Source organism: Melospiza georgiana, chromosome 1, assembly GCF_028018845.1.
Source record: "Melospiza georgiana isolate bMelGeo1 chromosome 1, bMelGeo1.pri, whole genome shotgun sequence".
NCBI classification, from domain to species: Eukaryota; Metazoa; Chordata; class Aves; order Passeriformes; family Passerellidae; genus Melospiza; species Melospiza georgiana.
The window spans coordinates 818590-843635 of NC_080430.1; the positions used below are offsets into that span (position 1 = coordinate 818590).

The following is a 25046-nucleotide window of genomic DNA, read 5'->3' on the forward strand; positions in this document are numbered from 1 at the left end:
AGGAGCCGAGAGAGCAGTGAGGACACAGCCACCATCCCGCAGAGCCGGCACAGAGCCCGGAGCAGGCAGGGCGGGCAGGGAGGGCAGGGCTCACCTTTCCCCCGCCGGGCTGGTGTTTGATGTTGTCGGTGGAGCCCACCTTGGAGCGGACGTGGCGCAGGTCGGGCCCGGCGGCGCTGGCGGGGCGCGGGGCTCGGGCCGCGGGCCCGGCGCTGCCTTTGCTGCCCGCTGCGGCCTTGCCCGCGGCTCTCTTGGCGTCCGCAGACACCGTGGAGGCCGTGGCGGCTTTGGGGGCGGCGGCTTTGGGCTTGGGCCGGCTGGGGGCCGTGCCGGCCACGCTGGAGGCCGCGGTGGAAGGAGTGGTGGCGCTGCTCTTGGTGGTGCTGCCCGGGGCACTCTTGGGGCGGTTGGAATCGCCTGTGGGATCGCGGGGAGGGAAGGGGAGAGCAGGGTCAGGTACAGAACTGCATCGGACACACAGAACTGCCTGAGACACACAGAACTGCCTCAGTGACACAGAACTGCCTCAGACACACAGAACGGCCTCAGTCACACAGAACTGCCTCAGTCACACAGAACGGCCTCAGTCACACAGAACTGCCTGAGACACACAGAACTGCCTCAGTCACACAGAACTGCCTCAGTCACACAGAACTGCCTCAGACACACAGAAAGGCCTCAGTCACACAGAACTGCATGAGACACACAGAACTCCTCAGTCACACAGAACTGCCTCAGATACACAGAACTGCATGAGACACACAGAACTGCCTCAGTCACACAGAACTGCCTCAGTCAGAACTGCCTCAGTCACACAAAACTGCCTGAGACACACAGAACTGCCTCGGTCACACAGAACTGCCTGAGACACACAGAACTGCCTCAGACACACAGAACTGCCTTGGACACACAGAACTGCCTCAGTGACACAGAACTGCCTCAGACACACAGAACTGCCTCAGACACAGAACTGCCTCAGTCACACAGAACTGCCTCAGACACACAGAACTGCCTCGGTCACACAGAACGGCCTCAGTCAGAACTGCCTTGGACACACAGAACTGCCTTAGTCACACAGAACTGCCTTGGACACACAGAACTGCCTCAGACACACAGAACGGCCTCAGTCACACAGAACTGCCTCAGTCAGAACTGCCTCAGTCACACAGAATGGCCTCAGTCACACAGAACTGCCTTGGACACACAGAACTGCCTCAGTCACACAGAACTGCCTCAGTCACATAGCCCAGTACGGGCTGGGACCCCAAAGATCAGCTCATCCCAGCCCTGCCGTGGCAGGGACACCTTCACTGTCCCAGGTGCTCCATGTCCCATCCAGCCCAGTCTGGGATACCCCCATTCCCAGAGATGTACAGGGACCCCATAATGACCCCAGCCCCAGACAAAGGGGATTAGATTCAGACTGAGGAAACAGCCTCAGGCTGTGCCAGGGGAGGTTCAGGTGGATATTGGGAATATTCCTTCCTGGAAAGGGCTCTCCAGCCCTGGCACAGCTGCCCAGGGCAGCGGTGGTTCCCCATCGCTGGAGGGATGTGGCACCCACATGGATGTGGCACTGGGGACATGGTCAGTGCTGGGGACAGGGGCTCCATGGCCTTGCAGAGTTTTCCCAGCTGCATTTCCCAGAGCCCAGGTGAGGAGGGAGGTGAGGTTACCTGAGGGAGACTTGGCAGGAGGTTTCTTGGCATCTGCCGGCTTCGCGTCCGTCTTGATGGCTGCCAACACAAACACAGCAGTCAGGGGAGACCCCAGCACATTCCAGCCTGGAACCAGCCCAGGATTCACTGTTCTGTGGATGAGAGCACCTGCAGCCTGGGCAGCTCCTGCTGCCACCAGAAACCCTCGTGTTTGGCAGCCAGAGCACCAATCCTTGTCACAGGATCCTCACTCGGTCACACCACACACCTGGGGATGGGCTGCATTTTCTTTCTCCTCACATTACCTTCCTGAATCTGACAGCACTCACTGGGAATATTTTAATCCTGCCCCATCTTCATTTCTTAAACAAAAAACCAACCAAGCAAAAAACCCTACCCCAAAACATTTCCTTTCTTTAAAAAGGAACAAAAGCAGCCCCACATTTGTCCTTGCCCAACCTTGCTCTCATTGCCAGACCAGTCCTACCCCGTGCCAATTTTCTTGCACAGGAGTTATTGCACATATTTTGGCTGCTATTTTAATTGTATAAACCCAAAAATCAATCCCCAAACTGAGCTGCCTTTGGGCAAAGCCCAACGATCATGACCTGATTACACTGCACAGAGGACACTCTAAACCAGGGATGCAGTCACACTTCCCCAAGCAGGAGAAAGCCAAACACCAAATTGATCAAGGCAAAAACTATGGACTAAACAATAGAAATGGGACTTTATTTTAAGGAAGTCTTTGATAATGAAATTGGAGGGGTTTTACTATCAGTGATGAGCATGTTTGGGTAAATTCTGCTTCATTTAAACAGCCAAAGGAAGGCAACATTGAAAAGAAATAATAAATGGAAAAGACCCAAGTTAGAAATTAGGAAAACCCTCATTTTTTAATATCTAATTTCCATTAAGTCTCAGATTTTTTAGATACACTCCAGCAGCTGTCAGGGTCCTTTATGGAATATCAATACCAAAAAGACCAAGGGGAAGAGGCAGATAACTACAGGCCAAGTTAGTCTGGATCATTCCACCCTGACTTTGCTAAAAGCATTCAATTAAACACCCCAGATAAGATTCCAGCTAATGAGGTGAAACCCATTTGGATAATTTAATAAGGCCTAAAGGATGGATACATAATTAATAGCAAACACTTCAAACAAGGGGCTGGCAAACCAACCTAATTTCATTCCTCGAGACCACAACTTTAATTGGGGAAACTGCACAGACAGAACAGCCTTAGGTTTGTGTAAAAGGCAGAGGAATATTATGTTACATTAATATACAGAGATGTTCTGTCTGCTGGTGTCAGTGGGGAGCCAATGCTGAACACTTCTATCTGTGTGAACATGAGGTGCTGAAAACCCAGAGAGAGCCCCTGGGACAAGGGTCTGTGTGACAGACTTTGATCTGTGCCTGATCTGAAGGGCTGAGCATGGTCTTGTACAAACATTAAAGTAATTTCCACAGGGAGGGGGGCAAAAACTAATGAAGAAATAAAATTAAAAATCAAAACATCAAGCCCCACATAACCCTTGGCTCTCCTTTAGCAGAGAAAATGGCTGACCTGAAAATACCTGAGAAAGTGGAACTATGTAATGCCAAACCTGGCCTTGGCACACAGATTTTGTGAGACAATGGCTGAAATTGATGGCAGCTGTGACCCCAGAGCTGTGAGCCCAAGAGCTCCAGGTGTTCCCACCCACATCTCACTCAAACCAAACCAAACCCAACCCAACCAAACCACACCAAACCCAACCCAACCAACCAAAACCCAACCCAACCAACCAACCAACAACCAATCAAATAAAACCACACTAAACCAAACCCAATGAAACCAAATCCAACTGAACCAAACCCAATTAAACCGAACTCAACCAAATCAACCCGACCCAACCAAACCCAACTCAACCCAACCCAACTACACCAAACCAAACCCAACCCAACTACACGAAACCAAACTCAACTCTCAGCATTGGGCTCGTGGTTGCCTTGAGGGTCTAGGTCACCTTCCACCCTCTGTCCCACCCCTGCTTCCACCTCACCCAGCACAGGACCCCTGCTTTTCCCATTCCTGCCGTCCCTGTGCATTTCCAGATCCAGATTTCTCAGCCTCCCCATGGAGTCCCTCCAGCTGACCTCAGCCTCCCTCACCCCAGGGCCCTGCCTGTGGCCTGGCAGGGTCCCACCACGTTCCTGGTGCCACAGACCCTTGCCCTGCACCTCCTGCCTCTTGGAACAGCTCCCTGCAGCTCTGCATCGCTGCCCCCGTCTCCTTTCAGCAGCAAACACTGCTTTGTTTGTGGGGCAGCAGGAATGAGCCCAACTCATTAGAACAGATCCTGCATTCCCGGGCTCCCATTTGCCTCCAAGACCACACAAAATGAGTTTTACTCACAAAATGAGTTTATCAGACAGGATATGTGGCTCTTGGAACGTGCAACACCTTCTCTACACTTGATTAATTAGATTTTCCCCCAGAACATAAGTCTGGGATGTCCATCAGGCCAAATCCATCCCAGCACAGCTAAAACATTACCATTTTTTTGGGAAAGCTGGGATAGGAACCCATGCTTTGGGATTCAAACCAAACAGTGCCATTTTACACTTTTATTGACAAATTTTGCCACTGAGGCCAGTCATTTGAAAAGACTTGAGAAGACTTGGACTATAATCTTATCTAATGTTAAATCTCTCAAGTTCCATTAAGAGGAGGAGTGAGAACAGTGTTAGCTTAGCTAAAACACAGCTCAGGTTTCCTGTGGAACTCATGCAAAGTTCCCTCTTTAGCAGCAGCACGAGTGGGACACAGTTTTTGGATGAAGCTGATGTGATTTCAGCTCCAAATTCCTCCTGCTCTACTAAAAATCTTCCACTTCTGCTCAACCCTTTTGGATTTCCCACACCAGTTCAGGTGTTTCAAGTCCTCTTCTGAAGATTTGCTTTTTTGAACTTTTATTTAGTGTTTATTCTGTTCCTATGGCAAAATATAGAAGGAATGGAATGCCCACTCTTAAATCAAGTGTGTCCAGTAATTGCATTAACCCTGGATTAAACACAGCTGATGGAGGCTGGCCCTGAAGGCAGTTTGGAAGAGGAAGCCCTGGAGAGAAGAACACTTGAGCCACTGTCAGAATCCAGGCAATGATGGAGTGGCTTCTGAACACTTCCAGAGATGGGGACTCCACAGCTGGGCCAGGGCTGGAGAGCCTTTTCCAGGAGGAACATTCCCAGTATCCACCTGAGCCTCCACCAGCTGTGCCAGGGCTGCAGAGCCTTTTCCAGGAGGAACATTCCCAGTACCCACCTGGGCCTGCCCTGCCCAGCCTGAGGCTGTTCCCTCTGCTCCTGTGCCTGTCCCCCAGCTGTGCCCTGTGCCAGGAGCTGTGCAGAGCCCCTGGTGTGCCCAGGCAGGAGGCTGCAGGTGCTGCAGGATGGGTTTCCCAGGGAAGGGGCAGCACTCACACGTCGGCCTCTTGGGAGGAGTGGGCGCCGTGGTTTTGGCAGCGGCCGCTGCCGTCACCGGGGACGGCGCCGTGGTCCGGGGAGCAGCAGAGGAGCTCCTGGAAGGAGTTTTGGGGGTGGTGGAGGATGGAGGCTTGGAGAGGGAGGTTTTCTTCTCTGCGGGCTTCGCATCCGCGACCTGCAAGGGAGCGAGCGGCGTCAGAGCGGCCCCGGCAGAGCCCGAGCCAGGAGGGCTGGAAGGAACAGGAATCCCTGAAATGCCCCAGCACTTAATGAAGCCTGGCACTGCTGAAAGGTTATAATGCAATTAAAATATAATTGAGACGTGCAGAAGCGAGTGGTGGTGTGGAGGGCAGGCCACGGAGCACGGACGCTGCGGAGGAGCAGCTCCCACCCGGGGCTGGTCAGCTCTGGTGTGTGGGGGCCTCTCCTGCTGGGGAGCAGGTTCTGATTTCTGGATCAAATGGAACCAGCAGAACACCAGCAATGCTCCTGTGAGAGATTCCCATCCTCCAGGAGCACCAATGCCCCCTAAGCTGGAATTTGTTTTAACAGTGGGGACATGAGAATCAGGCGTCCACAGCTCATCCCTCACTGGGAAAACTCTTTCCTGATGTCCCTGGTCAGGCGCTTGTTTGTCAACTGCCTGATCTCTGAGGTATGAAAATACTGAATTAATATTATTTTATCAAAAAGATACAAAAACTTGAACCAAACCAAAGTCACCAGCTCAGAGAAAAGTACAGTTTTACACCTGGGCTTTCATTTGCCTTCTGTTATTTTTACTTAGTTCTAAAAAACACTCAAATGCAGTGTGTGGCGGTGTTCAGCCATCAATGAAAGCTTCTGAAATGGATTTGATGTTCCCTTTTAAACCTGAGTTCCCCTACTCTCTCAGATCACAAGTTAACATAGGGATCATTCAAGGGACACCTCCCACTTCTGACACACAGGGATTCCCTGCTTATCTGGAAGATGCAACATTGTCCATGAATCCTCTCTTTTGGGGATTTACAGATCTCCAGAGTTTTCTAAGTGTTATCAATCCTCTCTGTGCAGTTCTGCAGTGACCACACATCATAACATGACCACTGGTGGGAAATAAGGAGTATTCACATGGCTTTGTTTTTCTTCAATATTCATATCATATGTCCCTAGTCAGGCTTCCCATGTTCTTGTCTGGATTTAGGAGTTGTACACAGAAGGAATTCCTAGCTGGGAGGGTGGGGAGGAACTGGGATGGAATTCCCAGAGCAGTTGTGGGTGTTCCCTGGATCCCTGGAATGTCCAAGGCCAGGTTGGACAGGGCTTGGGTCACTCTGGGACAGTGGGAGGTGTCCCTGCCATGGCAGGAATGGGATGGGATGGGATGGGATGGGATGGGATGGGATGGGATGGGATGGGATGGGATGGGATGGGATGGGATGGGATAGGATGGGCTTTAAGGTCCCTCCCAACCCAACCCAGCCTGGGATCCCTGACTCATGGCAGCTCATCAGGACAATCTCAGCACTACACTCAGGTTTAATTCTCCTCTGTGGTGACAGTTCAGTGCCAGGGACACCGAGTGCCCCTCCTGATGTCACCTAGCCCAGCAATTCAGCCCTGCCCCGTGGCTGAGGGCTGGCAGCCTGCCCTGCAGCGAGCCCTGGTGCCCCCAGAGGCAGGCAGTTCTTACCTTTGGTTTAGTCTCTTTTGGAGTGAGGGTGGAGGGACGGGTGCTGCTGGTGCCGGGGCGTTTGGAGGTGCTGCCTGGAGCAGGAGCTGCACTCGGGCTCGTGGGCTTTTTGTTTGTGCCCGGGGTGGCCGAGCTGGGCCGCTTGGGGCTGGTGCTGCCCGGGGGCTTGGCCTTGGCTGCCGCCGCCTTGGCAGAGGAGGAGGATGCAGCAGGCTTTAGGGTTGGGCCAAAAAGCAAAATCCAGGATAAAACCAAAGAAATACAACAAAAAATAGCGCATTGTAAACCAAAACACTGAGCTGCAACAACAGAAAAGTGATATTTTAAAGGAAAATAATAATAATAATAATAATAATAATAATAATAATAATAATAATAATAATAATCTGTTTTCTGAGTGCAACAAAGAACAAAATGCAGCAGCCTCTGGAGCTGGAGGCGTTCTGCCATTCAATTCCAAACCAACAGATGTATTTCAGCAGCATGGAAAGCAACAGAAGGAATGGCTGGTAAAGCTGGATTAGTAATTGGGTGCTCCTGGCATCCAGGGCTACGTGCAATCCACAGGCCCTGGCTTTCCAATTATGGGCACGCAGGGATTGCAGCTCCAAATCCCCTGGGATCAGCTGCCGTGGTCACACGGGCAGGGCCTCCAGGGGACAGAGCCCCTGCCCCCAGCCCTGCTGGGGACACTGGGGGGACCTTGCTGTGTGCTGGGAGCTCCTGAGCACAGCTCCAAAGCCAGAGGGGCTGAGCAGGGCTCTGAAATGGGCTGGGAACAACTGACAGAGTATGGCTGAGCACAGGGGTTACTACACCTTTACTCCGTGTTTACTACTGCTACGGTCACTGCAGCAGGCAGGAACTCACTGAAATGGAGTTTGCACACTTGGATCAGAGTTTGCCACGGGCAGCTCCGAACTGGACGGGTTTGCTGCAGGGGCAGCTCAGAAAACAGAAGTGTGGCTGGCACAGCTGAGCAAGCAGAAAAGCTGGGAAATGAAAGCCCTGGGAGCAGAGATGGGAGCAGGGAACAGCTCCTACCTTGGTCTTCTTCTCGGGGCTGGGGGGCAGCTCCTTGTTGGGAGGAGCTGAGATGTCGTTCCCACTCACGGCCTCGGCTGCTTTGGGCTCCTCCGCCTTGCCTGGGGGGAGGAAGGCACATCTGTGAGTTTAAGCTTTTTTTTTTTTGAGATATGTTTTTTAGTTTGCTGTTATTCAACACAGCAGCAGCAGGAGACAGAACTGACACAGCACAGGTTGGTGTTAGTGGAAAATTTCCTGAACCCCAGAATACCTGCAGGAAGAAAGATTTTCCCTGTAAAAGGACAGGTTCATCCAGGTGCTGTTAGATTCCAATTTCTCACATGATCCCAGTGGGTAAAGCCAGCCAGCAGAGGAAGGAAACCTGTGGTTTACTTTAAATAGCAAATCTCATCTTTAAGTTGTTACAAGAAATTGTTGGAACGTTCATGGTGAAGTCCAGGTTTTACACTTATCCTGGAGTGGGGCTCTGTCCCCAGCTATCCCCATTGTTACAGCTGTTCCTGCTCCACCTTTCCTCTGCCCACATCCACACCTGGAGCCCTGAGGGAGCAGCCAAAGGGAGCACCAGGAAAGGTCACACACATCACAGGTGCCAGCCCTGACCCAACAGCACAAGGAGCTGGAGCTGCTGGACAGATCCAGAGAGGCCCCGGAGCTGCTGCAGGGCTGGAGCCAGGCTGGAGAGCTGGGAATGTTCATCTGGAGAGGAGAAGCTCCAGGGAGAGCTCAGAGCCCCTGGCAGGGCCTGGAGGGGCTCCAGGAGAGCTGGAGAGGGACTGGGGACAAGGGATGGAGGGACAGGACACAGGGAATGGCTTTAGCTGAAGGAAGGTACATTTAGATTGTTTATTAAGAGGGAATTCTTCCCTGTGAGGTGCCCAGAGCAGCTGTGGCTGCCCTGGATCCCTGGCAGTGCCCAAGGCCAGGCTGGACAGGGCTGAGAGTAGCCTGGGACAGTGGGAAGTGTGCCTGCCATGGCAGAAGTGGGATGGGATGGGATGGGATGGGATGGGATGGGATGGGATGGGATGGGATGGGATGGTCCTCAATGCCTCTTTCCATCCAAACCACTCCAGGATTCCCACAAGAGCAGGACCATGGAGATCCCATTCTGGCAGACACTGACCCCTCACTGGAGCTGCTTACAGCACAGAGCTCACAGCCAATTCCAAGAAGTACCAGTTTCCCTGTCATTGTTCCTTTTGGCCATTGTCACACTGCCTGGGGACAGGGAACACACCAGGCTGTTCCCTGAGGGGCAGGAGAGCAGCACCCCCTCCTTGTGTCCTCTGCAAAGCCAGAACCCAAACCAGCCCCAGCACTGCCCTCCAACCCAACAAATCCTTCACTGAGGAGCAGTTTCCCCACGTTTTCTCCCCAAATCCCTGAAATCCCGCAGCAGCAAGCAGCAGCATCCCTACAAATCCCTTCCAAGCCCTCCTTCCCCAGGGTGCAGCTGCACAAGCACCCTGCCCTGGGCTGGATCCTGCCAGGATCCTGTGCCAAGAGCCCAGCATGAATTCCTGCAGCATCTCCCCTGTCATCTGGGGATTCAAATCCAGCCTTATCCGTGTTGGACGCTGCTTTTTATAACCCTGAACAGATTGTGACAAGGCCAGGCTAAGGATTCCAGCAGTAAACAGCCTGTTCTCCACATCTTTTGGAAATTGCAGTTTCTGTTCCCTGCTTTCCTGCCTGTCAGACTTGACAGGAGTGTCTCAGAGGATGCCTCAGTCCTGGTACAAGGCAGGAAAATAAAATCACCCCGTGCCTCCCTCCCACCAGAGTATGGGTTGTTGTTTTTGTGTTCTGACTCCAGGGTAAGCTCAGGATAAGCCTTTTTTCCCCCTGAATTGGTTTAACCCCTTCCTGCCCATCCGGCCCCCCAGTTTTGCAGCACTGGGCTGAGCATCCTGGGCACATAAGAGGGTTGTGAAGGAAAATCAGCAAAATGTAGAGGTTGAACACCTGCTTTAATGCAAAATCCTTGGGAATTGTGTCTGTTCACCTGGAAAACCTGTTTTTATTGCAGCTGATCTGTACTGGCTGCTCTCTGATTCCTCCCCTGCATTTCAATAATCCTTTCTCTCCTGGTTTCACCTGTCAGGTCCATGCACAGCAATGCCAGCAGCAGCAGTTGTCAGCAGTTCCCTCTGCTGAAACACAACTCCTGCCCATTCCCTTCTCTCTGCTCCCAGAACTGCTTCGTTTGGAGTCCTACCAGTCTCAAATATCCCCCACATCAAGGTGACTTCCAGTGGTAAAAGCTGCTGTCATTAATTATTTCAGCTAATTCAGCACCAACACTAAACCTCTGCCTGATGAGGGGCTGCAGCACCCATGACAAGAATTCCCAGCATCAGGGAGTGCTCCTCAAATCCTGCAACACCCAGAGGGTCAGGACCTGAACTCCAGCAGCTCCCACATTTCTGAACCAGTGACAGCATGAATTTCATGTTATTTCATGTTGCTTAATAGAAGGTGAATAAAAACCAGGACAGGACACAGGGAATGGCTTCCCACTGCCAGAGGGCAGGGATGGATGGGATATTGGGAAGGAATTGCTCCCTGGGAGGGTGGGCAGGCCCTAGAATAGAATTCCCAGAGCAGCTGTGGCTGCCCCTGCATCCCTGAAGTGCCCAAGGCCAGGCTGGAGCAGCCTGGGACAGTGGGAGGTGTCCCTGCCATGGCAGGGGTGGCACTGGATGGGCTTTGAGGTCCCTCCAACCTAAACCATTCATCATCATCATCATCATCATCATTGTTATTATTATTATTATTATTATTATTATTATTATTCAGGGGAATTGGGTAGAGACCTTCTCTACTTGAGGGGCCACAACTCAGGCTCCATCTCTCTGAGACTCTGACATCCCAGGACACACAACCCTGCCCCATCCCCCAGGGATTACAGAAGGAGAGCTTTGGGGTTTAATATTCATTTGTCCTGTGCTCATCAGGACATTTCTCTCATTCATGGTTTAATTACGAGGCTGTTCTCAGAGCAGAGAACTGGCACCATTTCCTAGTTACAGGGAATATTAGGCAAAGCTGCCAAACCTTAATCAAATTTGTTCATTAGGCTGCAAGAATTATTTAGGAGACTTTTCAGTTTGCCTGCTCCCCCAGGCAGAGGAGAAGGCCTGGAAGGTGTTTGAAAGGCATTTGGTTGGAGCTGCCGTGCCCTGAGCTGAGTCAGCAGCACCAGGGCCAGGGGCTTCAAGGAGCCAGGGAAGGACATTGCCATCTGCCACCCCATGGATCCCCCCAGGCACAGACAGCAGCAGCTCCTCCCCACACTGCTGGCACTGTGCTGCCAGCGCCTCCTTCCCCGTCCCTGTCCTCACCCCTCCTGCTCCTAATGGGGAAAATCACAATTCTTGGCATGTCCCAACAGGTTCCTAGAGCAACACTGCAATAAATGATTCCTATCACTTTTCCTATCATGATTCCTAACAATAAATTATTCCTAGCATTTTTTCTGTCATGATTCCTATCAATAAATGATTCCTATCATGATTCCTATCAAGAAATTATTCCTAGCATTTTTCCTGTCATGATTCCTATCAATAAATCATTCCTGTCATTATTCCTATCAAGAGATGATTCCTATCATTTCTCCTATCATGATTCCTATCAAGAAATGATTCCTGTCATTATTCCTATCAAGAAATGATTCCTATCACTTCTCCTATCACGATTCCTATCAAGAAATTATTCCTATCATTTCTCCTATCATTATTCCTATCAAGAAATGATTCCTAGCATTTTTCCTATCATGATTAGTATCAAGAAATCATTCCTGTAATTTTTCCTATCATGATTCCTAACAATAAATCATTCCTATCATTTGCATATCATGATTCCTATCAATAAATGATTCCTATCATTTCTCTTATCATGATTCCTATCAATAAATCATTCCTATCATGATGAAGCTCTTGCACAGGGTGCCCAGAGCAGCTGTGGCTGCCCCTGGATCCCTGGCAGTGCCAGGGCCAGGCTGGAGCTTGGAGCAGCCTGGGACAGGGGGAGGTGTCCCTGCCATGGCAGGGGTGGCACTGGATGAGCTTTAAGGTCCTTTACCCCAATCCCCCAGCCCAGCTCCACCTGATGCTCAGGGTGTTCAATCTTCCTCTGAGCATCTCCAGCAATGGAGATTCCACAGCTGGGAGCTGCTGCTCCTCTGTCTGATCACCCTCCTGGTAAAAAAAATAGAAAGCTAAAATCTCACAGTTCCCAAATTGCTGGCAGGAGCTGCTTTACAGCTTTGCTGAAATCTCTCAGCAGTCACCCAGCACGGTTTGCTTTCAGCTGCTGCTGTTATTTTCGTTTGCTGACCCACATTCCTATCCTGGAAAAGCAGAACTGTCTCCTCTTGTTCACAGCTCCCCTGCCACTGATGACTTTGCAGACACAACCACAACCTCCTCCCTGCCTCCCCACATGCCCTGTTCCAGGCTCAGGAGTCTCATTTGGCCACTGCCTGGGCCAGCTCCCCCAGGATTATTTATTTATTTGTTTGTTTATTTGTTTATTTATTTATCACAGCTCTCATTCCAGAGAGCCCCTGGAGGACCAGGTGTGCACTGAGACATTGGACTCAAAGGCAAGCACATGGAATTATGGAATCCCAGGATGGTTTGGGATGGAGAGACCCTAAAGATCATCAACCCCCTGCCATGGCAGGGACACCTCCCACTGTCCCAGGCTGCTCCAAGCCCTGTCCAGCCTGGCCTTGGGCACTGCCAGGGATCCAGGGGCAGCCACAGCTGCTCTGGGCACCTCTCCACCCTCACAATCAGGATTTTTTTCCATTTATCTTCACCTGACCTTTCCCTCTTTCAAACACTAGGATTTATGAATTAACAGAGTTTTTTTCTTTTGTTTTCTCTTTCTGGATTCCTCCAAGTCCCTGTGCTGGAGGAAAGCCACGCAGAATTATCCTTATGGCACCTCCATCCTACAAATCCAGTGTGGAGTCCCAGCTGGTGTGAGGTGATGCTGAGCTGAGCCAGGAGGGAGCAAACACAAACTTTCAGCTTGGAGTAACAGCTCTCACAAAAGCTGCAACTCTGTGTGAAAAACCCAAACAGGCACAAAGCCTGAAAAGCTCTGCTGTTTGTATTTCCTGAAGAAGTAAAATGAGGCAACAGCACTTACAGAAATGCACCCAGGAGGATCTTTTTGAAGTTAAACTGTGTTACTGCACTGATTTATAAATCACAGAGCTCAGGAGCAACGCCTGTGGGCAGCTCAACACCAACCAGCAGCTTAGGAAAGAGCAAGAACTCCCAAAAATCCATCCTCATGCCAAAAGGCAGGCCCTGGTAGGAGCTGTCTTGGGCTCCTCTCACCAGGCCAGAGGTGTTCCTGGCAAAGGCTGGATGTGGAACCCCATCCTGCTCTTTGGGGTTTGCTGCTCCTCGTGTCCCATCCAGAGGCTGCTGGCCCTGCCCAGGCTCCCCAGGGCATGGGAGCATTCCATGGGAGCCCCAGGAGAGTTTGGGCAGCACCCCAGGGATGCCCAGGGTGGGATTTTGGGGTGTCTGGGCAGGGCCAGGTGTTGGATCAATGATCCCTGTGGGTCCCTCCTGCCTCAGGACACTCCCCATTTCTCTATGATTCCTTCCTCCCTCCAATAAAGGAGATTTCCATGGGTGTTTGAGGCTGTATCCCAGATCTGTCCCTGTGGCTCCGTGTGGCAGTCCCTGTGTCACCTGCCCTGCCTGCAGCTGCAGCCCAACGTGAACCAGGCCAGGCATCATCCCCAGATCCCCAGCCAGGGATATTTAGCAGGCTAAGCCCAACTAAAACATCATTCAATGAAACAGCTCCATAATTCTCATCGGGATTAGAGTCATCAGCTGAAAATCCATTAAGAGAAATAGATTAAGCAATAAGGCAATGACCATCCTTGTCTTTACTCTCCCTCTTGAACGTAAACAAGCCCTGAACAAAACCCTCATGGGGAACCACAGAGAGGGACCAGCTCCCTCCTCATCCTCAGCTCCTTCCTCATCCTCAGCTCCTTCCTCATCCCTCATCTCCTTCCTCATCCCTCTGCTCCTTCCTCATCCTCAGCTCCTTCCTCATCCCTCTGCTCCTTCCTCATCCTCAGCTCCTTCCTCATCCCTCTGCTCCTTCCTCATCCCTCAGTGCCTTCCTCATCCCTCTGCTCCTTCCTCATCCCTCAGCTCCTTCCTCATCCTCATCTCCTTCCTCATCCTCAGCTCCTTCCTCATCCTCAGGTCCTTCCTCATCCCTCTGCTCCTTCCTCATCCTCAGCTCCTTCCTCATCCTCAGCTCCTTCCTCATCCTTCATCTCCTTCCTCATCCCTCAGCTCCTTCCTCATCTCCTTCCTCATCCTCAGCTCCTTCCTCATCCTCAGCTCCTTCCTCATCCCTCATCTCCTTCGTCATCCTCAGCTCCTTCCTCATCCTCAGCTCCTTCCTCATCCCTCATCTCCTTCCTCATCCTCAGCTCCTTCCTCATCCTTCATCTCCTTCCTCATCCTCAGCTCCTTCCTCATCCTCAGCTCCTTCCTCATCCCTCATCTCCTTCGTCATCCTCAGCTCCTTCCTCATCCTCAGCTCCTTCCTCATCCCTCTGCTCCTTCCTCATCCTCAGCTCCTTCCTCATCCTCAGCTCCTTCCTCATCCTCAGCTCCTTCCTCATCCCTCAGTGCCTTCCTCATCCCTCATCTCCTTCCTCATCCTCAGCTCCTTCCTCATCCTTCATCTCCTTCCTCATCCCTCAGCTCCTTCCTCATCTCCTTCCTCAACCCTCAGCTCCTTCCTCACCCCTCAGCTCCTTCCTCATCTCATCCCTCATCTCCTTCCTCATCCCTCATCTCCTTCCTCATCCTTCATCTCCTTCCTTATCCCTCAGTTCCTTCCTCATCCCTCAGCTCCCTCCTCATCCCTCAGCACCCCAAAGGAGCAGCTGCATCCCAAAACCCACCCTCAAATAAAGCTTTTTTGTCTAAGGCTCTTCAGAAAAGTATCTACAAGTACAACAAATCTTGGTTTGAACAGAAATGCAACCCTGAGCTGCTTCCTCCTCCCCAGAAAAGGCAGAATCAACATCTCCTGCTTGACCCAAATGCAGAGGGCTCAGCATTTTATTTGGCAACAAGTGCAACTCAGTCAATGTGTACATCTTCCCTGGTTATCAAGAATTGAGAATAAATCAGATGTCCTCTTTGCCTGCGTTTGTAAACCTAAGGCTCCAGGATTGTTAAGACTCTATTTGTACCCCAGCAAGAGAAATCCTAAATCAGAACAACCTGAAGTGCCTCCCACTTTTATCCAACAGGGCCTGACTGGAATGGTGAGGCTGCTCTGAGTAACAGCTCCCACCACAGTGACAGCAAACCCCCCTGACCTGCAGCTGCCTTGGGCAGGACACCCAGGGAGGAGCAGGCACGAGACAGAGCCCAAATTCCATTTCAGGCTGGCCCTAAAGCTGCTCTGAATGTTGGTGAAACCCCAGAGAATCTCCAGGTGCCACCTGAGCTGGGGCAGTGCTTGGGCCAGGGGACAAGGGGATTTACAGGGGATTTACAGGGAATTCAGAGATTCCCAGACTGGTCTGGGTTGGGAGGGACCTTAAAGCTCCAGTGCCACCCCTGCCATGGCAGGGACACCCCCACTGTCCCAGGGTGTCCCAATGTCCAGCCTGGCCTTGGGCACTGCCAGGGATCCAGGGCAGCCACAGCTGCTCTGGGAATTCCATCCCAGCCAGGAATTCCCAATTCCCAGTCTCCCATCCATCCCTGCCCTCTGGCACTGGGAGCCATTCCCTGTGTCCTGTCCCTCCAGGCCTTTGCCCAAAGCCCCTCTCAGCGTTTCAGTGTCTGAAGGCACAAAACTGTCCCACACTGTTCAAAATGTGGAATAAGGACAATCCTGCCATGGAACAGCCAAGCACAAAGGTGTCACTAATGATGCAATGAATTCCAGGGAGGCTCCCCAGTATCCCCCAGTCCCACCCAGGCAGCTGCAGTCACTCATGTCTTTTCTCCCCTATGACAAACACATTTCCTGTGCCCCCACACCACCAATGCAGTGTTGGCTTTTTACAGTTTTTTTTTGCATTCCCAATCCCAGCACTGACTTCAATCAGTGCAAACCTGAGGCCAGGGCTCTCACACCCTCATGCTGGGACTCCTGGATTCTGTACTCCTCTAAAACTCAGTGTTCTGCTGAAAAAACATCCTTCGGGAGACTGGGAGTTAGGCTGGACTTCATGGAGTACAAAAAACCTGAGCTGGAACCCAGGATGGTTTCCTGATGCAAAATGAGCTGGTGTTGGGTGTGACAGACCCAACCTGCAATTCCTGGTGTTCCAGAGCAGGAAACATCTCAGGGAGAGGCCAAGGCAGTGAGAGAAGGCAGAAGTGAGGGCAGTGCTGAAGGACATCCCTGCTGGAGGTGACACTGGGTGCAAAGAAATGCCAATAAATCACACAACACTCAGGTGTCACACCTGTCCCCAGCGCTGGGAACAACCTGGCCAGGGAGATTTGATTCCTGAGGGAGCTGGGCAGGTGCTGGGGCTCAGCTCTGAGCAGGACTAATCTGCAGCCAGGATCTCCTGGCTGAAAATAAATACCCATCCTGGGCACGCCAGGGCTTGGACTGGGAGCATCTTTGGGGCAGCTTTTAAAATGAAATTAAAATAAAATTAAACTACATGTGCCATCACCAGAGGGGCTTTAAGGTCCCTTCCAATCAAACTATCCTGGGATTCTGTGATCACACCAACACCCACCTGTCTGCAAGGAAGAAAAGTAAGTTTTATTACAATTCTACCAATTCTTTCTATTAAAAGAACACAAGAGGAGCAGATATTTAGCAAGAAGTCCCACAGCCCTGGAGGGGCAGAACCAAGGAAGTCTGCTGTAAGTGGAAATGCCATACAAATGATTGGGATCAGGCTGCACAATTCTTAAGGTATTTTTAGGCTGACAAAAGGTGCAAGTGACAGAATTTGTTACCCCAGGTGTGAGCACTGAGGTCAGGGTGAACAGACAGAGCAGGCAGACAAAGAGAGGGGTTAACAAAAAGCAGGAAAAAGCCTTTGTGTCAGATCAAATGGAGGCTCTGAGCACTGTGCCTGGTGAGTGGATGAGAGCTGCAAGGGGAGGGCTGGGATGAGGCTGATCAGGATCTCAGGACAGGAACTGAGCCTGAATGAAAGGCACAGGAGGGATTTAGCACCAGCTCCACCTTCCAGCCTGCACTGCCTGCTGCGGGAGTTATTTTTACTATAACCACCTCTCTGCTGATTAACAGGGGAGAGGGAAAAATCCTCAGCACAGAAAGCTGGAAAGCTTTTCAGGAACATCTGAGGAACTTCTGTCTGGTTCTGAAAATCCTCTAAACTGCACATATAGAAAACATTTCATTGCATTTACTGATTTGTTTACTCCCAGGAGAGGAAAAACCCAGAGATTAAAAGAGTAAAAACTACAAAGAGCAGAAAATAACTTTTCAAATTCTACGATACTGATGCCCGTGAGAGCTCTGCCAGCTCAGTTATCTCTGTATCAGCTCACCCAGACCTGTGATTGTGAGGACAACAAACAAGCTTTCATAATAAAGATTGCAAGAGCAAAATTTTAAACCAAATGCTAAAAAACCCTTGGCAATCTGAATAAACCATCTGCAAAGCACAACCCAGCCAGAACACTGGGAGCACTCCCATCTCAGTGACCTTTCCATCACTGATGCTCAGCCCCTCTGGGGAAAACATGTCAATCCACTTCAGATGAGGTTTTAAATGTTTTGTCTGATTTAAAGATCCCACAGAGCTGTGCTTTCAAACAGCTGTCCCTTGAGCTGGACAGAATTCACCACCCAAACCAAACTGGGGGTCCCAGTTGCCCAAACCATGAACCTTCTTGCTGATTTGTCTTGTAAACTAAACCTTGGTGTCAGGGCAGGTGTTGGCAAATCCCATTACCCCCAAAAAAGTGGGACATGGAAAGTGTCAGCAAACACCATCACCCCCAAAAAATGGGACATGGAAAGCGTCAGCAAACACCATCACCCCCAAAAAATGGGACATGGAAAGTGTCAGCAAACACCATCACCCCCAAAAAATGGGACATGGAAAGCGTCAGCAAACCCCTAAAACTGTGACATGAATGTTGTCATCAAACCCCAAAAATCCTGGGACGTGAAAGATATCAGCAAACTCCCAAAGATCTGTGACATGAAAGGTGATGGCAAACTCCTTCACCCCGAGAACTCTGACATGAAAGGTGTGCACAAATTAACCATTTTTGGGGTTTTTTCTGCTCCACATTTGCTGTCAACACCACTTTACTCCTGCCATGTTTCAGTTCCCAAGACAACTGATGGCCCTCTCATGTTTGGGTACAAAATCAAGCCCAGGTGACCACGGAACATGAGGGTCTGACCTGAGTCCCAGGTGTCCTGTCCAACCCTGGCTCAAGCCAGGATCACCACAGGGCAGCCAGGACTCCCACCTGCCTGCCAGGAGCTGACAGCTCTGCTCAGGTTCCAAGGAGCCAGGGCTACCCGAGCTCATTAAAATCTGTCCCTGGAGCCAACTGTGAAGAACCAGGGAACACTGAGAGGATGGAAAGGGAAGGATCTCCCCATCCTCAACACCCCATCCCTGGCAGTGTCCCAGGCCAGGCTGGACAGGGCTTGGAGCAGCCTGGGATAGGGGAAGGTGTCCCTGTCCATGGCAGGGGTGGCATGGATGGGCTCTGAGGTCCCTCCAGCCCAGCCCCAGCCCATCCTGGGATCCTGTGGTTCAGTGAAAAGGTGAGACATGCTGGAAGATCACAGAGGGGAGTTTGTACTGCCCAAATGCTCCCCAAACATGAGGTTGGGAACTGAAGCATCTAGGGAGATAAGTGGAGAAAGCAGAGCTCCCATTAGGCCCAGCAGTGCTGAGTGGCCAGTGGCTGGGGGGCCACGGCCAGAGCCCAGCAGTGAGAGCAGCCAGAGTGACCATGGGGTGTCACTCACACACCACAAACCCAGAGGAGAGCAAACGCAGGGCTGTGAGAGCACAGCCCCCCGGGGCTGCCCTGCCCCACGCAGAGAGCTCAGCTCACCCCAAGAGTTTTGGGGCTCCACCTGAGGAGCTCACTCCCTGCACACCTGAGCTGTACCCTCCCCTCCCTCGACAACGCGACGCTTTCCATTTCACATCAGCCCTCCCAGCTGGCTACAAGAGGATGCAAAAATTCTTTTGCAAATCTTTTGTCTTTATCCCCTGACACATTTTCTCTCCTCTCGTTAATGCGGGCGGCAGACAAAGCACAAACACCGCGGTCGCATCCAAAATCTGGGAAAAAAGCAGGTTTATTGCTGGCTGGGACTGCCAGGGGGGACACAGAGATGTTGTTCCAGGCGGGAGAACAAAGATTAACTACTCTTCTCACAGATTTAAAATCCGGGAAGAGTGACCTCATACACCACAGCACCATTGAAACAACAAACCCCATAGAACACAACAAGCTGCTATTGACCCTTGGAATGGGAACGGCTCCATTCAAACGGGGGGTTTGGGAAAGAGCTTCCAGAAAGTGACAGGGAAATTCCACTTTGAATTTCAGCACCGGGAAGAGCTTAACTCCATAAATCATCGCACCCATTGCTCTTGTGCTCCCCTCAAACTGAGTGCCAGAAGCTTACGGGAAAAGCACAACCCGCAGATTTTTTTGGCAGGGGCTGAAAGGGTTTAACTTTGCTATCACCCTGCTCTCACAATGCAGCTCGTGATCTGGGGTACCTCTGCTCGGGGGAGGTGTGGCAGGAGGGGACCCGGGGGACACTGGCGGGGACCCCTGTGGATGCCACGGATCTGAAAATCCATCGCTCAAGTTTAGGATCCTGACAACCCATTAACAGCTGCTGCTGCACCAGACGCTGAGCAGCCAGGCAGGCAATTAATTTTCCCCTTTTCCCCTCCGTTTCTATCCGTACAGAGCCATCCTTTGTTCTGCCTGCCGAGCGCGGCCGTGCCGGGCTCCCAGGTGCGCTCTGAAGTCACTGAGCACTCCCAGCTCCCGTCCGCTCCCTGCCCGGAGAGGTAAAAATTACTGACATACCATCACGTGGTAGATCTCCTTGCTTGGGAGACGGAGAGCTCTGCACATTGCTGACCTCGATTTCCTTCCTCTCCAGAGGAGCCGCTTTGCCGGGCTCCGGCTCGGCGCCTTTGCCTTTGGGAGCATCGAGCCCCGGCGCTCCATCGCCGCCGTCCCTCTTGTCCCTCTTGGCCGCCGCCTCCTGCCGCTCTTTGTCCTGGCCGCCGAGCTCGGGGATCTGCTCCAGCTTGCTGTGGAAGGCGCTCGGGCTGCCCAGCTCTTTCTTGAGCGAGTTGCTGCCGTTCCACTCCTCTCGCTTCTTGGCGGCCGGCTCCTCCCGCGCCGGGGCCGGGGGCTGCGCGCCGGGGCCGGGGCTCGGCGGGGCCGCGGGGCCGCCCAGCGCCGCCTGCTCCTCCGCCACCGTCAGCGAGCGCTTCATCGGGGAGCTCGGCTTGGCGGCCGTGGGGCTGCGGCTCTGGGTCAGGCTGCTATTAGGAGAGAGCAGCCCAGTGGCGACGTCTTCTCTAAGCACCGGCTCAGGGTATTTATCGGCCAGGTTAAGGGTTAGGGGCACCGACAAGTGAGAGCACTCTGACATCGCACGCCTCATCGCCTTCCTCTGGTGGGCAGCCCTGGCCAGCAAACTGCCCTCAGAGCCCAGCTGCTCCTCCATCTCCTCCTCCAGCTCGGGGCTCTCGCTCAGGTCGCTGCTTTTGGACTCGTCCTGGGCCAGCTCCACGGTGGTGGTCGGAGGGGCGGCTTTGGCCGCGGGAGCGGGGGAACGGAGCCCGCTCTGCCCGGAGCTCTCGTTAAGCACCCCCAGGACACAACAGCCGGGGGCTCCATCTTTTTTCACGGCCGCTTCTTTAGACCCCGAGTCGTTCGGCAGGATGGGCTGGAAATTGGGGTTCCAGACGCTGATTTCCTGCTCCTTCATGTATTTGCCGGCATCGCTCTCCGGCACGGAGAGATGGGGCAGCTTCGGCTCCGGCTGGCACTTGGTCTCCATCCCAGCCTTACCCACGGCTTTCTCCTGGTCGGTGATGGCTTCATTTTTACCCAGCCCGGGAGCGGCTTTTTCGGCTGCCGCCTGTCCCACGCGGAAATCGGTGGCTTTAGGGTTCCCGAAGTTGCCTTCAGCAGAAGGAAAGGTTTCCGAAATCAGGGACCAGCTCTCAAGGTGACCTGCAGCCGCCTGGTATTTCTTGCCGGGCACCTCAAATTCTCTTTTGTCTTTCTGAGCTATTTTTAGCTCTTTGTCTAGCTTTCCCTCGAAGAAGCAGAGCTTGTCCTCATCCGTGAAACCGGCGTTCTTAACGAGCCCATCCTTAATCGGTCCCCCCGAGTTCACGTTCAAGCCAATCTCGTTAAGCTTCCCCTCCGTCCTCTGCCACTCGAATTCGGTTTTGCCGAAGTCTTTCGGGGACTCCATGCGGTGGAAGGCGGCCGGGAAGCTCTCGGGGCTCTTGCCCTTGCCCAGCGGGCTGTACTCGGGCTGCTGGTTGGAGAGGGACATCGCGGCGGCTCCGCGGCTCCGCTGCAGCGCTCGGCGCGCCGGGCTCGCTGCCGTGACGACACGGCGTGCCCCCGGTATTCGTGACAAACCCCGTCCTCCCCACCCCCTGCGCCGTCGCCTTCACTTACTGCAGGCAGCCACTAGTTCAAAAGAAACCGGCAGGTTGCATCCTTTTGTGGAGAATCCTCCGGAATTCACTTGGGGAAGGCGAGCGCCCGGCCCCGGGCTGAGGCTGCCGGGGTTTATCGGCTCAGGGGAAGGGTTCTGCTGTCAGCAGCCTTTGGGGGGTCCCGACACGTTTGGGGGGATTTCAGCCTCTCCCTTTGCTCTGCCAAGCTGCGCTGCGATCGATGCTTTGATCGGTATCAGTTCCTGCTGACGAGCCATTCCAAGAACACGCAGGACCCAAGGTCAGCAATTCCCCCCCAAACCAAACCAAACCAAGGCACGGCCCCCCCAGCCCAGCCCCAGCAGCACAGCGCAGAATGAGCCCTTTCAGCACAAGGGCTTTGTTTTCTGTGAATTTTAATATATTCTTCTGGAGTCAACAGTGATCACAAGTCCTGCTGTAATGCGCATTTCACAATTCACAAACCGGATCGCTCCCGTAAGCAAGAGGACAAAGCTGAAAAGGATGTGATGGGATGTGTTTGGAAAGGTCCTGGAGTCTCAAGTACAGCAAGATTCATTTTCATCATATTTTTATGAACACGAACATATCTTACAATATTTTTAGCTGACGTAAAGATTCCACATATCTGTGTTTTGAAACAGCCTCTCTGGGTGCACAGAATTTGCCAGACAAGCCAGACATGTGCCCCAGCTGACAAAAATACCAACTTCATTGCTTGCTGTCCTGGCTGCAGGTGGATTTTTTTCTGTCACCCTTCACCCACACCAGCACTGCACACTTTGTGTTGGTCCATCCCAGTCCAGTCCCAACACCTCTGATGTGCCCTCCTCAGGCACCCCTGTTCCAGCACCCCCATAGGGCTCCTTCAGCTGGGAGTCATGATTTGGACACCACTCCCCTGGTTAAACCGGGCTGCAGAGGCTGCATTAGCACCAAACTGCAGATTCAGCTTTTATTCTTAAGTGTCTGGTGCAGCTTAATCCTTGACTGAGGCAGATTTTGCTCTCTGAGCCAGGGTCACAGCACATGAACCATCCCGGATGTCACCGCACTCTGGAGAAAACGTCCTCAGAGCTCATGGAAAAGGCCTCCCCTGCTCGAATTGAACTGAAAGAAATGTATTTTTATACCCAGAGCCTGCAAGTTCCACTACGCCCCCTGAATTGAACCTGCTGTGAGAAATGCTACAATCCACACATTTATCTGCTTGTATTTAAGCCTGGGATTTAAGGCACTGCTATATTTAAAAACAATGACTAAGGAACTGTAAGTTATATGAATCTTTCCTGACAGCCTCTAATTAACCAGAATAGTTCCACCCACAACCTTCACTTCTCAAAGAGCCTCAACAATTTTTCTCTGCTTTAAAATATTCTGAGGTGTTTTGCTGTGGGAAACGGGCTCTCAGCTCACGGCTCGTGCTCTCCCTCCTCCCTGATGTAGGACTAATGTTTGCAAGCACTTGCTCACTCTGAAAGTACTGACTGTGCTCCCCAATCTGGCAGGCCCTGAGTTCCTCTAATCCCGTGTAATTACTGTTATTCCTTCATTGCTCACTCAATCCAAACCAAGATTTTTTTTACAGGAAATCTCAATCCACCAGAGATCCCTTAAAGCACTTCCCTAGGAGTGAGGGCAGCCCTGCAAAGCTCTCTGAAACCACCTAGGAGCTTTTTATTTGATTTTTTTTTTTTTTAAGAAAAGCAAATATCTACCCTTTCTAACAGAGGAGAAAACCCCCTTTGATTTTGGGGCTGGTACTTCAGAGCCTGGGATCATGGAAGGGATTTGCATCACAGGGAAGAAAAGCCTGACTCCATGTCAGTGCACAGCCACTAACAGCCTCCACTGCTGCTGCCTTATTAAATAATATTTTCTAATGCAGGAAATGAACCACAGTCAATACCTGGGATGCTCAGAAGCAAGAGAATGCTTAGCTATGAAAAATCTCCAAAGTCAGCCAGTATTTAATCTCTCAGGACATTAATGGAGGTAATGCAGAGTTCATACACTGAGAGCTTCCCAACAGCCTCCTCCTGCCCAGGGCATGCTGCTCCCAGAGCCCTGCCCAGCTCCAGTGGCCTTTATCTTCTACCCAGTCCCTTTCTTTTAATTTCTATTTATGAATATTCTGCCTCTGAAGCTGTGCCATGATGGTTGTGCAAGGCCAGGAATGGCCACTCGCTGTGACCAGCAGCTCTCCCAGCAGAGCTTTGCTCCCTCTTGTTCCTTTAGATTCCCAGAAACCTTAAATTCTCTGAAGAATTAAAAGGCAAAGTGGTCAGTGAAGATGAGCCAGAAAGGGTGGAAGGATATTGGGCAGATTTTGAGAGGAGACTGAAGTAAGGGAGGGTCTCACTGGAGCAGAGCTGGGTTGGAAGGGAAAATCAGATACCCTTAAAGGAGCTCCACCACTGCTTTTACCCTCAGCTCAACATGGAGGAACATTTCCTGCTCTTCAGGTACCAAATCTGGGGTTTCCCTCTCCTCTGGGCTCTCCAGCACCCTTCATGCCAGGCAGGAGCAGTGACACCATTACAGGATCCTGCAAATCAGGCCTTGGTCCAGCTCTGCACGTGGAGCTTCCCCACTGCCTGAGGGTCCCATCTCTCCCAGAGGGGAGAGAGCCTGCTCTTGAGGAGGAAGGCTCTGGTTTGCCTGCTCACAGGGAGGAAGGCTCTGGTTTGCCTGCTCACAAGGAGGAAGGCTCTGGTTTGCCTGCTCACAGGAGGAAGGCTCTGGTTTGCCTGCTCACAGGAGGAAGGCTCTGGTTTGCCTGCTCACAAGGATGGAAGGGTCTGGTTTGCCTGCTCACAAGGAGGAAGGCTCTGGTTTGCCTGCTCTTGAGGAGGAAGGCTCTGGTTTGCCTGTTCACAAGGAGGAAGGCTCTGGTTTGCCTGCTCACAAGGAGAAAGGCTCTGGTTTGCCTGCTCACAGGAGGAAGGCTCTGGTTTGCCTGTTCACAAGGAGGAAGGCTCTGGTTTGCCTGCTCACAAGGAGGAAGGCTCTGGTTTGCCTGTTCACAAGGAGGAAGGCTCTGGTTTGCCTGTTCACAAGGAGGAAGGCTCTGGTTTGCCTGTTCACAAGGAGGAAGGCTCTGGTTTGCCTGCTCACAGGAGGAAGGCTCTGGTTTGCCTGTTCACAAGGAGGAAGGCTCTGGTTTGCCTGCTCACAAGGATGGAAGGGTCTGGTTTGCCTGCTCACAAGGAGGAAGGCTCTGGTTTGCCTGCTCACAAGGAGGAAGGCTCTGGTTTGCCTGCTCACAAGGAGAAAGGCTCTGGTTTGCCTGCTCACAAGGAGGAAGGCTCTGGTTTGCCCATTCACATCCTTTTAGCCCCATTAAACCCTGTCCCTGCTTGCTAGAGCTGACAGGATCAGCCCGGGATGCTGAGCACGCCCAGCCCAGTCCCAGTGCCAGCCCCAGCCACCCCTGCAGGCACTCAGACCTACTGGGCTGCTTCCAGCAATC

At 52.1% G+C, this 25046-nt stretch overlaps 1 protein-coding gene across 5 annotated transcripts in view; it reads right to left on the reverse strand.

The window, feature by feature from the left end:
- The window catches only part of MAP4 (microtubule associated protein 4), a 153977-nt gene that overhangs the window by 15590 nt on the left and 113341 nt on the right, over positions 1–25046 (reverse strand). For 4 of the 5 annotated variants that reach the window (XM_058045325.1, XM_058045341.1, XM_058045333.1 and 1 more), the window contains 5 exons: positions 7849–7949; positions 6805–7017; positions 5127–5304; positions 1677–1736; positions 95–417 (listed from right to left, as the gene is read on the reverse strand). In XM_058045325.1, the coding sequence (XP_057901308.1) occupies positions 95–417; positions 1677–1736; positions 5127–5304; positions 6805–7017; positions 7849–7949 (875 nt within the window). The remainder of the gene's footprint in view (positions 1–94; positions 418–1676; positions 1737–5126; positions 5305–6804; positions 7018–7848; positions 7950–25046) is intronic. The other variant, XM_058045350.1, reaches the window with a different exon arrangement.